At 44.4% G+C, this 13,813-nt stretch overlaps 1 protein-coding gene across 2 annotated transcripts in view; it reads left to right on the top strand.

Moving 5' to 3' along the window:
• Window positions 1-13,813, top strand: part of COL26A1 (collagen type XXVI alpha 1 chain) — a 642,742-nt gene that overhangs the window by 541,011 nt on the left and 87,918 nt on the right. For both annotated transcript variants that reach the window (XM_075333239.1, XM_075333240.1), the window contains exon 4: window positions 11,908-11,969. In XM_075333239.1, the coding sequence (XP_075189354.1) occupies window positions 11,908-11,969 (62 nt within the window). The remainder of the gene's footprint in view (window positions 1-11,907; window positions 11,970-13,813) is intronic.

A 13,813-nucleotide genomic window follows, 5' to 3' on the forward strand; every position in this document is an offset into this window, starting at 1 on the left:
TACAATGGGATGTTGAATACGAGCATTACTGTTTGCCATCACCCTTTCACAAGTTGAAGTCAAATAGCAATAATGTGTCTTCAGATGGGTTGACAAGTATCCGTGTTTATCTTGAGTCTTTGGAAACTGTATTACAGTTTTACAAATTGAGATTTTCACATTTACTTGCAATATTTTATTGTATTAGGTACATCAGAAAACCTGGAAAGATACTTTGAAACAAATATATACCTGAATAAATCTCCAGAAAACATTCATTTTTTAGGATTTATTTTCAAAACATTAAAAAAAGTGAATAAAATGACATATAGATATGTGAGTTGGGTCATCCATTGTATCATGGCTGTAAAACAAAGAAAAGGAAGGATTAGCTGTAAGATGTAGCCTTCATGTTATTTGTCAGATTTTTTTATTTATTCGAGAAGGTACAGTAATGTCTTGGAAGGAAAATGAGATTAGGAGATATGTTATCCTGTACTCCAAGCGTGCAAATGGATGAACTCTTTGATTAACTAATGTAGCTATTACGGTACTTTAGTCAACGTGGAAAATCTGGCCATGGGCTCACAATTTGTGTTTACATCGTTCTTTTACTAGAATGTGAAGTTCTTATTTTAGCGCTAGCCGAAACAACGAGTAAATTATCTACTTCGGAGTTCAGAGTAAACTCCTTGTGCAGAAAATACCATCGGAGCACAGTCTGTTGGTGGCACGAGCGGGATTTCAAGTTTTCTTTTTCTAAAGGGTTTCCCTGGGCACTTGGCAAGAAACTGAGAAACATTTGTTTCAAAGAAAAAGTTTATTTTAATCACTTTATGGCAGGTTTCCTAGATCCACATGTAAGAGGCTGGCATGAAGACAGGTGACGTATTGAATATCCTGTTATGCTCATCTCTCATTCACTGCACCACTGGAGAATATCTTGTTAGCAATCTGACTTAAGTGTTTATAGTGTGCCAGACAGAAAATCTGGAATAACACGGCTTGGAATGTTCTCTGCCTACACTTCTAGAATAATTAGGTAGCATTTAATAGTTTTTCGGAACTAGCTAGCTGTATCTGAGCTTAGACTTGTAGATGTATGCGTTTATATACAACCAGCCATGTGTGATGATGCTTTGATTGTATTAATCTGTCTATGTGAAGAGTGGGGAGGGGTTGTACATTTTATTTCATTTGCAGATCTGAAATAAAGGCCGATTGAGGGGCAATTATTGAATTCACAATCATGAGGAAGCTTGATTTGTTTAGAAAGTGACCACTACCAAAGCATGGACCAACTATGTCACTATTCGATTTGGCTAAAGGTTAAATTTTGGTTAAAACATCCCCCACCACACCATCCACCCATCATCAATCACAATGAGCAGTTGACATAATCATATTAAAGGGGTTATTTGTCATGCTTGCCGGGTATATGACAAGTGTGGCGGGGGGCATTTAGATCCATGTGCGTCTGATGCACAACAAACTACAACTAACACAGGGGACACCGGAGACACAATAACAGTGGTGGCCCTGGAACTAGTTAGAGGGGATGGTGGGACACCTACTATCCTCACCTGCAGCAGTCCCTACTCTCCTAGCTAGTCCCTTATACAGTCTCCGTAACTGTCGCCGAGCAGGAACCTGAGACCCTGAGAAGACCCTATAGATGCCCTGGGTAGTGAACGGCAGGTGAGGTGCTCTAGACCCCACCACTGCACTAAGAAAACACAAGGGGAAGGTAAGCCAAATGGGTAGAAAGCACGCAAAAAGGATAAAGCTTGAGAGCAGGAAACTTTTACAGCAGAACCTTCCTCCAAGGCAGCCAGAGAACAAATGAGTTTGCACCTTCAGCAAGGATTGCTGGGAAGACACCTCTATTTAAGACCTGAAGGGGTGTGGCTACAAAGCAGTTGCAGCTGAAACACTCAGCTAGGAACTGCTGGACATCAAAACTGAAATTAACTCCTGATGTACTGAAAGAAATTAAACCATTTTTAAATAGAGTCCCAGATGGAAATGAGGGGATCCCAACCTGAATTCCTCACTAGTCTCAAAAAATAGAGAGACGACTATGACATTATCCTGGATTTTATCATTTTTGTGCATGGGGCTAAGAAGTAACAGCAGGTAGTTTCTAAAGGCCACTTTACACACAGAGATAAATCTGCGGCAGATCTGTGGTTGCAGTGAAATTGTGGACAATCAGTGCCAGGTTTGTGACTGTGTACAAATGGACCAATATGTCCATGATTTCACTGCAACCACAGATCTGCCAAAGATTTATCTCAGCGTGTAAAGTGGCCTTAATTATCTGCCTATTCTGCACAGGGATGATCTCTGCCAGCACAGCCGGTGATTCCCTGCTTCATTTCACTTTTTGTCAACAGAGTAGCATCTTCTCTTCCAGTCTGCACGGTTGACTGGCATGTAATTGCTGACATTATACTTATTGCCAGCTGGCTCCCCGCAATTCAGCAGCAGGGAGCAGCTGTCAATAAGCATGACAAGGGCAGAGACGTCCCTTCTACTGAGCAGAGCGGAAGAAGAAACAATGCTCTGCTAAAGTGACATCAACATAAGCAGGGGAATTGCCAGCAGGATTGAGACTACTTTGAGGTGGCAGAAATTATCAGTAAGCATAGCAAGGCAGGTAGTTAGCCATTACTTGCCTGTTTGTTGTTACTCCAATATGCAAAAATAATAAAAGTCCCATATAACCCTTTTAAGTATGTAAAGTATGTACAGTTCTTTCCTTTAAAAGCAGCAACACTAATGATGTTGTGATAATTGATTCATTGAACAAGGAAAGTATGGATTTCTAAAGATGGTATGTTGATCTAGGGACCTTTTCTAATTGGCCATATTTGAAGTTGGAAGGATTTTTTTTTCATAAAAAGGGTCAATTAGAATTTGCTTCTTGGGGTTCATTTGAATCAACAATTTAGGATTATTGACTGGTCTTTATAGAACTTTGTCATTTTCAACTATGAAACTATGTTAGTGCCGTTAGATGACATATACTGTATTTTTTGTTTTATAAGACGCACCCCAAATTTAGACGAAAAAAAGGGGGAAAAAAATCGGGTCCTTCTTATAATTCGGAGGGGGGGTGGCAGCTGTGGTGGAGCAAGGTCACAGGAGGCAGGGGTGGTGCTGGACTAAGGCGATGATTGCGGGTGGTGCAGCGGGTGTCACAGATGCTCTCTGAGGAAGGAGTTACATCCAGGAATTGTCAGTGGTGTGAGCTTCAAAGAAATGGGGCCTTGAGTCAGCACATGCGCAGATTGAGCTATTGGCTTAATTACAAGCCGAGATCTCATCTGCGCATGCGCCACCTCTGGGCGCAATTTTCCTTAAGTACGATGAAGGGAGATCAATGGGCCGGAGGCAGCACATGCGCAGATGAGATCTTGAGCTGAGAGCTTCATCTGCGCATGTGTCGACTCCAGGCACCATTATTTAAAGCCCGCACCGCTGACATTTTCAGAATGGCGGCCCCTGCCTCGCCGCACACAGCGAGTACAGCACAGTGCACCACCTGCAGTAAGCCCGCAGCACACTGCACCGCTTTCAGTAAGCCTGCAGCTCAGAGCATCACCCGCAGTAAGCCCCCCAGCACACTGCACCACCCGCAGTAAGCTCCCAGCACACCGCACCACCCACAGTAAGCCCCCAGCACACCGCACCACCCACAGTAAGCCCGCAGCACACCACACTGCCCACAGTAAGCCCGCAGCACAGAGCATCACCCGCAGTAAGCCCACAGCACAGAGCACTGCCCACAGCATCTCCTCTACCTCCTGTGACACCGCTGCACCTACCCACGCTAAGCTACATTCAGATTATAAGACACACTCCTCATTTTCCTCCCAACTTTCTAGAAGGAAAGGTGTGTCTTATAATACGAAAAATATGGTATCTCTTTTGATTTTGTCATTAAAAAAGCACGCTTAGAAAAACATATCTATTTATTAAATTGGATGGGGCATAGGCAGCAGTCAGACTTCTCTAGTTTATCATTTATAGAAGCTATGGCCCTGATTTATCATGCATTTTGTTCCCCCATCTTGATGAACAGTATGCTTTAGTAACAGTGCCAAAGCAAGAGATGTACTCCGATCAGAGACATCAAGAGATTTGTGTCATAGTTTACGCTAATTTCTTGGTAAAAAAATTTTGTCCACTTTTCAAACAAATACATAGTTATCCACAACTACGGTATGTAAAAATGACAAAATGTCAGAAATATGGCAATAATTGCTTCATGACGTTGGGATTGCAGTAATACAAGATGACTATGATTATCTCCCGTCTGGATTATTGCAACCTCCTGCTCTGCGGCCTCCCTTCTAACAGTCTCCCTACAATCTATTCTAAACTATGCTGCCCGGCTAATCCACCTGTCTACCCGCTACTCCTCGACCTCTCCACTCTGCCAGTTTCTTCACTGGCTTCCCATTGCCCAACGACTCCAGTTCAAAACACTAACCATGACATACAAAGCCATCCACAACCTGTCTCCTCCCTACATCTGTGACCTAGTCTCCCGGTACTTACCTACACGTAACCTCTGATCATCACAAAATCTCCTTCTCTACTCCCCTCTCATCTCCTCATCCCACCATCGCATCCAAGATTTCGCCCGTGCCTCCCCCATACTCTGGAATGCTCTGCCACAACACATCAGACTCTCGCCTACCTTGCCAAGCTTCAAAAGGAACCTGAAGACCCACCTCTTCCGACAAGCCTACAACCTGCCGTAACCCTCAGTCTGATACAGCGCCGCACAACCAGCCCTACCCTAACCTACTGTATCCTCATCTATCCCCTGGAGACTGTGAGCCCTCGCAGGCAGGGACCTCCGTCCTCCTGTACCTATTATGTACACCCCTTTCACATGTAAAGCGCCATGGAATTGATGGCGCTATAATAATAAATAATAATAATAATGACTGATCCCTTTTTTCTCAGATTTTCGACATCAGATGAATGTTGAGAGATCCCCATAGACATGGTCATTGGTTAATGCCATTTAAATAAGCAGGCGTAGATGATTTTATCTTATTTGCATAACCAACTAAATAAAGATCTATTCTAGAACTAAACATGTAAAATACATGCCACATTTTCATTTATACTTGTGGAGTTAGTTCCCTAAACTCTGAAGAAGTCTAGGAACATTCAACTAACTGAGAAAAACACATTAAATAATGACTGTCAAACATGTTTTCAGTCAGTCGTCATGTGCACTAGGTTATCTTTTCATATGGTAAGACATACATGCAGTGACAACTTCCAGATGTTGAACATTGTTGCTGTTTTTTGTTTTATTTTTGATTTTATTTTTCTTTATTTCATTTCACTTATGGCCGAACATAAGACACTCAACAAGTATTTGGCAGTATTGTGTGCAAACAACATATGTTACAACTTAGTTATTAGAGCAATATGGTACCTCAACAGTTCTGACAAATTTTATGGCAAAAATAGCAAAGCATACAGCACTCTTTTAACCGATAAATTGAGGAAAACTACCACAAAATAACAACAGGCCCTATTCATGGCTGGGCTTGGATATTTTTCTTTGTAAGAAAAGGCTTCTGTCTTGCCATCTTCACTGAGGCCAGACATATGAAGAATATCGGAAATTGTTGTCACATGCAGTACACAACCAGTACTTGCCAGAAATTCCTGCAGCTCCGTTAATGTTGCTGTAGGTCTCCGTACAGCATTGTGGACCAATTCTCTTCTTGTCTTTTCATCAATGTTTGCAGGGTGTCCACCTCTAGGTAGTATCACTGTTGTGCCAAATTTAAGCCACTTCTTGGTGAGCATCTTAACAGTCTTCCTTGCTATATCTCATCTATTTTCAACACTTAGATCCCTTTACTGTGTTGTAAGCTGGTGAGAGAGCATGACTTTTGATGTAAAATGTAATTAAGAAAATGAGCCAAATTTAAATCACTTCTTGATGAGCATCTTCAGTCTTCTTTGCTATATCTAATGCCTTGGACATATATTGTACACTTTTCCTCACTGATAATTTTCAACAATTCGATCCCTTTGCTTTGTTGTAAGCTGTTGACAGAGCATGACTTTTCATGTAAATGCAACTAAGAAAATGAGAGGGAAAATCCTATTAAGAACATGTAAATTTTACATGGGGTTACTCAGAATCACTATAAATGAGGGGAGATTTGTACCGACTACTATGTACATAATTTTGAACACTCCAACATCCTCAATAATAGGGTTTTCACCTCTGTGCAGCCACATTATTTTAGATGTGTTATTTTTATTTTCCTCATCATTTCAGTTTTTTTCCCAATGGATTTGTACAGATTATGACTAACATTAAAGGTTGAAAAAGTTCTGAAATGGTTATTCTTGGTATGATTATTTTTATATGACACATACCTGACATTTTAACAGGGGCATGTAGACTTTTAACATCCATTATAAGTCAGTGGGGTCAATCATATGAAGGACTCGGCAGTACTTTTTGTCTTACAGGAAGATATTTATCATCACATGAGCATCATTTTCTATTCAATCAGACTTAAGCCCGCTACACACGCTTCAATATATCTCACAATCCGTCGTTGGGGTCAAGTTGTAAGTGACGCACATCCGGCATCGTTTGTGAGGTATCTGCGTGTGACAGCTACGTGCGATCAGGATTGAACGCAAAACCGTTGATCGCAAACACATCGTATCTTTGTCTAGAATTGAGCGTTTTGTTGCACGAACCTCGTCAATTGTAACGTGTGACATCCCTCATACGATTTTGATGTCTGAGGCTATGTGCGCAGGTGTGCGCTCTGCACCGCAGCTTAAAAAAGGTCCGCTTCAGAGCGCAGATGAAAAGATGCGTTCTGAAGCGCCTCAATGTCTGTCATTCACTAATCTCTGTCAGTCGGTCACTATCTCTGTCCCTCACTCTCTGTCCATGTCAGTCTATCCCCCTCTCTCATATACTCACCGATCCCCGATCCCCGGCGTTGCACGGCGTTCACACTGCTCCGGCGGCTATTACTATTTTGAAAAAGCCGGCCGCCCATTAAACAATCTCGTATTCCCTGCTTTCCCCGCCCACTGGCGCCTATGATTGGTCACAGTGAGACACGCCCCCACGCTGAGTGACAGGTGTCACACTGCACCCAATCACAGCAGCCGGTGGGCGTGTCTATACTGTGTAGTGAAATAAATAATTAAATAATTAAAAAAACCGGCGTGCGGTCCCCCCAATTTTAAAACCAGCCAGATAAAGCCATACGGCTGAAGGCTGGTATTCTCAGGATGGGGAGCCCCACTATATGGGGAGCCCCCCAGCCTAACAATATCAGTCAGCAGCCGCCCAGAATTGCCGCATACATTATATGCGACAGTTCTGGGACTGTACCCGGCTCTTCCCGATTTGCCCTGGTGCGTTGGCAAATCGGGGTAATAAGGAGTTATTGGCAGCCCATAGCTGCCAATAAGTCCTAGATTAATCATGTCAGGCGTCTATGAGACACCTTCCATGATTAATCTGTAAATTACAGTAAATAAACACACACACCCGAAAAAATCCTTTATTAGAAATAAAAAACACAAACATATACCCTGGTTCACCACTTTAATCAGCTCCAAAAAGCCCTCCATGTCCGGCGTAATCCAGGATGCTCCAGCGTCGCTACCAGCGCTGCTGCATGGAGGTGACCGGAGCTGCAGCACACACCAACGCTCCTGTCACCTACACACAGCAACTGAAGACAGCCGCGCGATCAGCTGAGCTGTCACTGAGGTTACCCGCTGTCACTGGATACAGCGGTGGCTGCGGGTAACCTCAGTGACAGCTCAGCTGATCGTGCTACTATTTACTCAGGAGTTTAGCGGTCACCGGTGAATCCTTCACAGGTGACCGCTAATCAGGGCGCGACACAGACAGAGCCGCAGCATGACAATGAAGTCGGGTGAGGTTCACCCGAGTTCATTCTGACAGTGCGGCTCTGTCTGTGTCTGCTGTCATCTGCCATTCAGCTCTGCTACATGGCTGTCTGTGTCTGCTGTCAGCGGCCATGTAGCAGAGCTGAATGGCAGATGACATAGTAAAAACGCATCCCTACACATTACACACGCTTGTCAAGTCAATAAATAAAAAAAAAAAAAAGGTGCCCAATGCATACGTCACAGAACACATGATCTAAAGGATCGCACATAAAATTGATCAATTTAACATAGACTACTAAAGCTCGTGTGACAGCAAATGAACGACCTACGTGCAATCTCATAAGATCCCGTATGCAACCTGGGCGTGTCACATCGCAAATGCGATTGTACAACTAATTGCAACGTGTAAAGCAGGCTTTAGGCTAATTTCACATGTCCTGTAGTCATCCGTTAGGCAAAGTTCATAGTTAGTTCATAGTTAGAATGAATCCATTGGGAAACTGATTTCTGCCGGACCTGCTTGATTAACATGGGAGTCTATGGACAACGGATCAGTTAACAGATTACTATTTAGCCATCCGTTGTACTTGCATTTGTAACTAATCAGTTGTTATTTTAACGGATCCATTACAAATTGATGATAAACAGCAATCCATTAACGGTTCCATTGTCCATAGACTCCACATGTTAAAAATAGATCTGACCTACATCCATTATATTTAAAAACGGACAAAGAAGTTGTGTTTCCACAAATTTTTTTGCAAACGGATCTCTAATGGATCGGTGATAACGGATGACTACAGGACATGTGAACCAAGACTTATAGTGTTTTGATGGAAATAAAAGAAAAATCTTGTGTACTGTTTTTGAGTATAAAAAAACGATGATCCTCATCCAACTACTACCCAATGTAAGTCAATGGGATATGTCAAGAATTGTTGAAATCTGTGACATCCATTTAGAGTGTTGGTTTATTGTATCATAACTTGGATATTTGATAGGATATACTTTAAAGGGGTTATCCGGCTTCTTTGACCTTTTTTTTTTATTTCCCTATTGGCCTACATTGGGGCAGGTAAGTAGATAGTGAGCACCTACCTGCCCTGCTGTCAGCCCCTCTACCATGGCTCAGATCGGTCATGTGACCGCTCCTGCCGCGATTTTGCTGCTTCCGGTCATTTCATGTCAACATGGGCAGGGCCATGTTGACATGCAAATGTGGAACAGCATGTCGCCTCCCTGCTGGGCTGTACAGTGCGTGAAGTCCCCGCCCCCTTCCCTGCACCCTACCACACATTCCCCCGCACCTCTTTTACTCTCCAGTAACCTCCCCCTGCACTGCTGTGGGGTCCGTGACCTGGGGGAGGGGACTGGCGCCGGCTGCCGTGGTGTCAGCGCCAGCACCGGGCCCCCTGCTCAGGATCACACATTCAAATGTACCGGCATCACAGATCACAGATGCCGGTACATTTGAAAGTGCTGATGAGAAGCAGCGCAGCGCTGCTTCTCATCACTGTCCCTCCGGCTGTCTGTGCTCTCTTCAGCACAGCGGTGAAGTCACTACTGTGCTGATATGTCCAGAGCACAGACAGCGGACGAACGTGCAGGAGCGGCGGGGACCGAGGACGGGTGAGTATGTACTCCCTACATGTGTTCCCTATGGGGGGGGTGCAGAGCCATATGTGTGCGTGTGCAGAGCCATATGTGTGCTTGTGCAGAGCCATATGTGTGCGTGTGCAGAGCCATATGTGTGCGTGTGCGGTACAGAGCTATATGTGTGCGGTACAGAGCCATATGTGTGCGGTGCAGAGCATACGTGTGCTGTGCAGAGCCATATGTGTGCATGTGCGGTGCAGAGCCATATGTGTGCGTGTGCGGTACAGAGCTATATGTGTGCGGTACAGAGCCATATGTGTGCGTGTGCGGTACAGAGCTATATGTGTGCGGTACAGAGCCATATGTGTGCGGTGCAGAGCATACGTGTGCGGTGCAGAGCCATATGTGTGCGTGTGCGGTGCAGAGCCATATGTGTGCGGTGCAGAGCCATATGTGTGCGTGCGGTACAGAGCCATATGTGTGCGGTACAGAGCCATATGTGTGCGTGTGCGGTACAGAGCCATATGTGTGCGGTGCAGAGCATATGTGTGCGGTGCAGAGCTATATGTGTGCATGTGCAGAGCCATATGTGTGCTTGTGCAGAGCCATATGTGTGCGTGTGCAGAGCCATATGTGTGCGTGTGCGGTACAGAGCTATATGTGTGCGGTTCAGAGCCATATGTGTGCGGTGCAGAGCATACGTGTGCGGTGCAGAGCCATATGTGTGCGTGTGCGGTGCAGAGCCATATGTGTGCGTGTGCGGTGCAGAGCCATATGTGTACGTGTGCGGTACAGAGCCATATGTGTGCGGTACAGAGCCATATGTGTGCGTGTGCGGTACAGAGCCATATGTGTGCGTGTGCGGTGCAGAGCCATATGTGTGCGTGTGCGGTACAGAGCTATATGTGTGCGGTACAGAGCCATATGTGTGCGTGTACGGCACAGAGCTATATGTGTGCGGTACAGAGCCATATGTGTGTGGTGCAGAGCATACGTGTGCGGTGCGGAGCCATATGTGTGCGTGTGCGGTACAGAGCCATATGTGTGCGTGTGCGGTACAGAGCTATATGTGTGCGGTACAGAGCCATATGTGTGCGTGTGCTGTACAGAGCTATATGTGTGCGGTACAGAGCCATATGTGTGCGGTGCAGAGCATACGTGTGCGGTGCAGAGCCATATGTGTGCGTGTGCGGTGCAGAGCCATATGTGTGCGTGTGCGGTGCAGAGCCATATGTGTGCGTGCGGTACAGAGCCATATGTGTGTGGTACAGAGCCATATGTGTGCGTGTGCGGTACAGAGCCATATGTGTGCGGTGCAGAGCATACGTGTGCGGTGCAGAGCTATATGTGTGCATGTGCGGTGCAGAGCCATATGTGTGTGTGTGCAGAGCCATATGTGTGCGTGTGCAGAGCCATATGTGTGCGTGTGCGGTGCAGAGCCATATGTGTGCGTGTGCGGTGCAGAGCCCGATGTGGGGCTGTTATTTGCAATGCTGTAGTGATAACAGGTCAGGTGCTGGGGAAGAATACTGACAGGGAATGTGTGTGCAGGGGGCGGGCAGAGGGCGAGGCTGGACACTGGGGTGGGCGGTGCCAGCTCTGACTGAGGTTTTGCACAGGAAGTTATCATGTTTGCTGGATCTGAATGTAAACAAGAGCTGCAGAGAATAAAGGTATAATTCAAGAGGAACAAAAGTTAGAAAACAAAAAATAACAATGTAGGTGTGATTTATATGACAATACAGCACAGATAAACTCAAAAATTTTTGTTAAGCTAATGTCGGACAACTCCTTTAATAACGGAAAGTATAAGGGTATCAATATTAGAATTTTATTCTTATAGGATAAATTTGCTAGAAATGTTATTTTTTATTTCGGAGTATAATGAATTGTTACACTATTCTGTATTTGTTTACTATGGTTTGAGGTTGATGGAATTAAAATAACTTCATACCAACCAGAATGGGAATGGTCATGGTATCTAAAGATTATTACGATAATCATGAGGGTGGTAGCAACATATGTTACGATCATTAGTAAGGAAATAACGCTATAATACCTTCTCATGATAAAATCATGGGAACAGAGGCAAGTAGGAAATGGTAATATAAACAACAATGCCCAATGAATAGTCTAACAGAACAAATAGCATTGTAAAGATCTCCTAACCTTTTCATATCCATAAACAGTGATTTCTAATTGTGGCTGGCAGTCAAAGTGGAAGCCAAAATAGAATGACTAATTGAAGACAAGGAGAGGGAACGTCATCACTATCCTATTTTGAATCGGAATTTAGTTGCTTGTGTTTTTTTTGCATAAATTAATTTATAAAACATAATAGTTTTCTGTATTGATCACGTTTATTGATCTGTGCTGTATCTTTGCTTTCAGAATGCATGAACTGTACAAGACTGGCGGCAATAGCAGAGAGGATTAGCAATCTTGAAGCGAAGGTAAGAATCAACAGTCATTATTATGTTTCAGCATTATATTATCATTGAAAGTTAACTGCTGTCCTGATACTTCTATAATTAAAAGGGCCATAAACTCTTCAGTAAGAATTGTTTTGCTAACTGAGCATTTCTAGTCAGACAAATGTTTTGATGCCACATGTCGTATCCAACTGAATATAGCAATCATTTGTCACACCGAGCGTGACCAGAAAGGGGAAAGGACTGGATGTGGGGCCCCTGCGCTTACAATCAAGCTAAGAGGGTGCCATAGGCTTACCCTCAACCCCGAATTACACTTGAAAGTAGTGACATCTTAGCCCACAGCCGATAATGTCCTCTGCACACCCACCAGCCAAGGGGACTGACCGGGATGGAACTCCCCAAAATCCACCAGCAAAAAACTACAGACAGGGGGATCTAACTGAAACACATGCACACCAATAACTCACACCAGGAAACAACAAAAGGTGCACAGGGAGGGGTACCAAAGTAAAGGAGAAAGTAACTACACAGGGTACTTTCACACAAAACAGCAACGGCAGATGACAGCAGCAGCAGCAACTACCTCCTCACCACTCCAGGTCATGCTCCAGAATGATCTGAATAACTGAATGGGTGCTGTACATGTTTGTATGTTCACCGCTATAGTTAGTCAGTAAAGTAGTTAGTAAACTAGTACACACTGAGGTTTCAGGGCAAATATAACCATATGTCTGGTAGAATCGCATGAATAATGCTAAGACTAACAAGGTGGTGGTAGAGCAGAGGTCCCTAACCTGAGGCAGGCTTGGGAGCCACATATGGCTTGCAGCTTGCGGCTTTCTGCCAGCTAGGTGCATTTGTACCAGATTTTGCAAACAACTATTAAGAGCCGGTCTCCAGATGGTGATATTTGTGAGTAGCCCCACATAGAAGAGCAGATGTGAATGAAGGTAGGACCCCCTGGATATTGGTATACTGTCTCAGTGTAGTGATTTCTGTGGAACAGCTTTTCGCTGTCATTATATTGGTAATGAGGACTCTGATAAATGTGGCTTGCAACTCTCTCACAGAGCTGAATGTGGCTCACGACCCTCTCAGAGCTGAATGTGGCTCACAACCCTCTCTCAGAGCTGAATGTGGCTCACGATCCTCTCTCAGAGCTGAATGTGGCTCACGACCCTCTCAGAGCTGAATGTGGCTCACGATCCTCTCTCAGAGCTGAATGTGGCTCATGACCCTTTTGCAGAACTGAATGTGGCTCATCACTCTCTCTCAGAGGTGAATGTCGCTCTCAAGGTCAGAAAGGATGGGGACCCCTATGGTAGAGATTACATAACACAGTACTGTTGGTTCAGTCAAAAGTTTTCTGCCATGTAGGGTGTAACTCTTTGTGGTTCTAGTGGTATTGTGCAAAATTTCCTTCACCCCAGTTGGTGACCACTCATAAAATCAAGTGTAAAACTGTTCAACTGTTGGAAAGTTTTATCCCAATAACTTTGCATGCATCTACTTAAAGTGAAATCAGACAACAAGCATTGTTGCATTGCAATGTGACTGCATTCAAAAAGTTTTTCTGCCTTTGGAGCGGAAGATAAAAATACAACTTTATGGTTTTACTTCAAGAATTATCAGGAAAATACCACTACTACCTTATTGTGCATGTGCCTGTCATGTACAATAAGGGGATAACTGGGGCTCCAAGACTGTCCTCAGGTTAGTGGGGCCCTAGCTGTCCCTTATCCCAGAGATACTTCTGATGGTGAAGAGGTCTGGACCGGCAGCCTAGCCCTGCATCTGGCCAGCCCTACTCTAATACTCCCTCTCCCCCACCCTCAGGAAGGGCCATAACAGGAATGATTAAT

Source organism: Anomaloglossus baeobatrachus, chromosome 2 (assembly GCF_048569485.1).
Source record: "Anomaloglossus baeobatrachus isolate aAnoBae1 chromosome 2, aAnoBae1.hap1, whole genome shotgun sequence".
Classification (NCBI taxonomy): Eukaryota; Metazoa; Chordata; class Amphibia; order Anura; family Aromobatidae; genus Anomaloglossus; species Anomaloglossus baeobatrachus.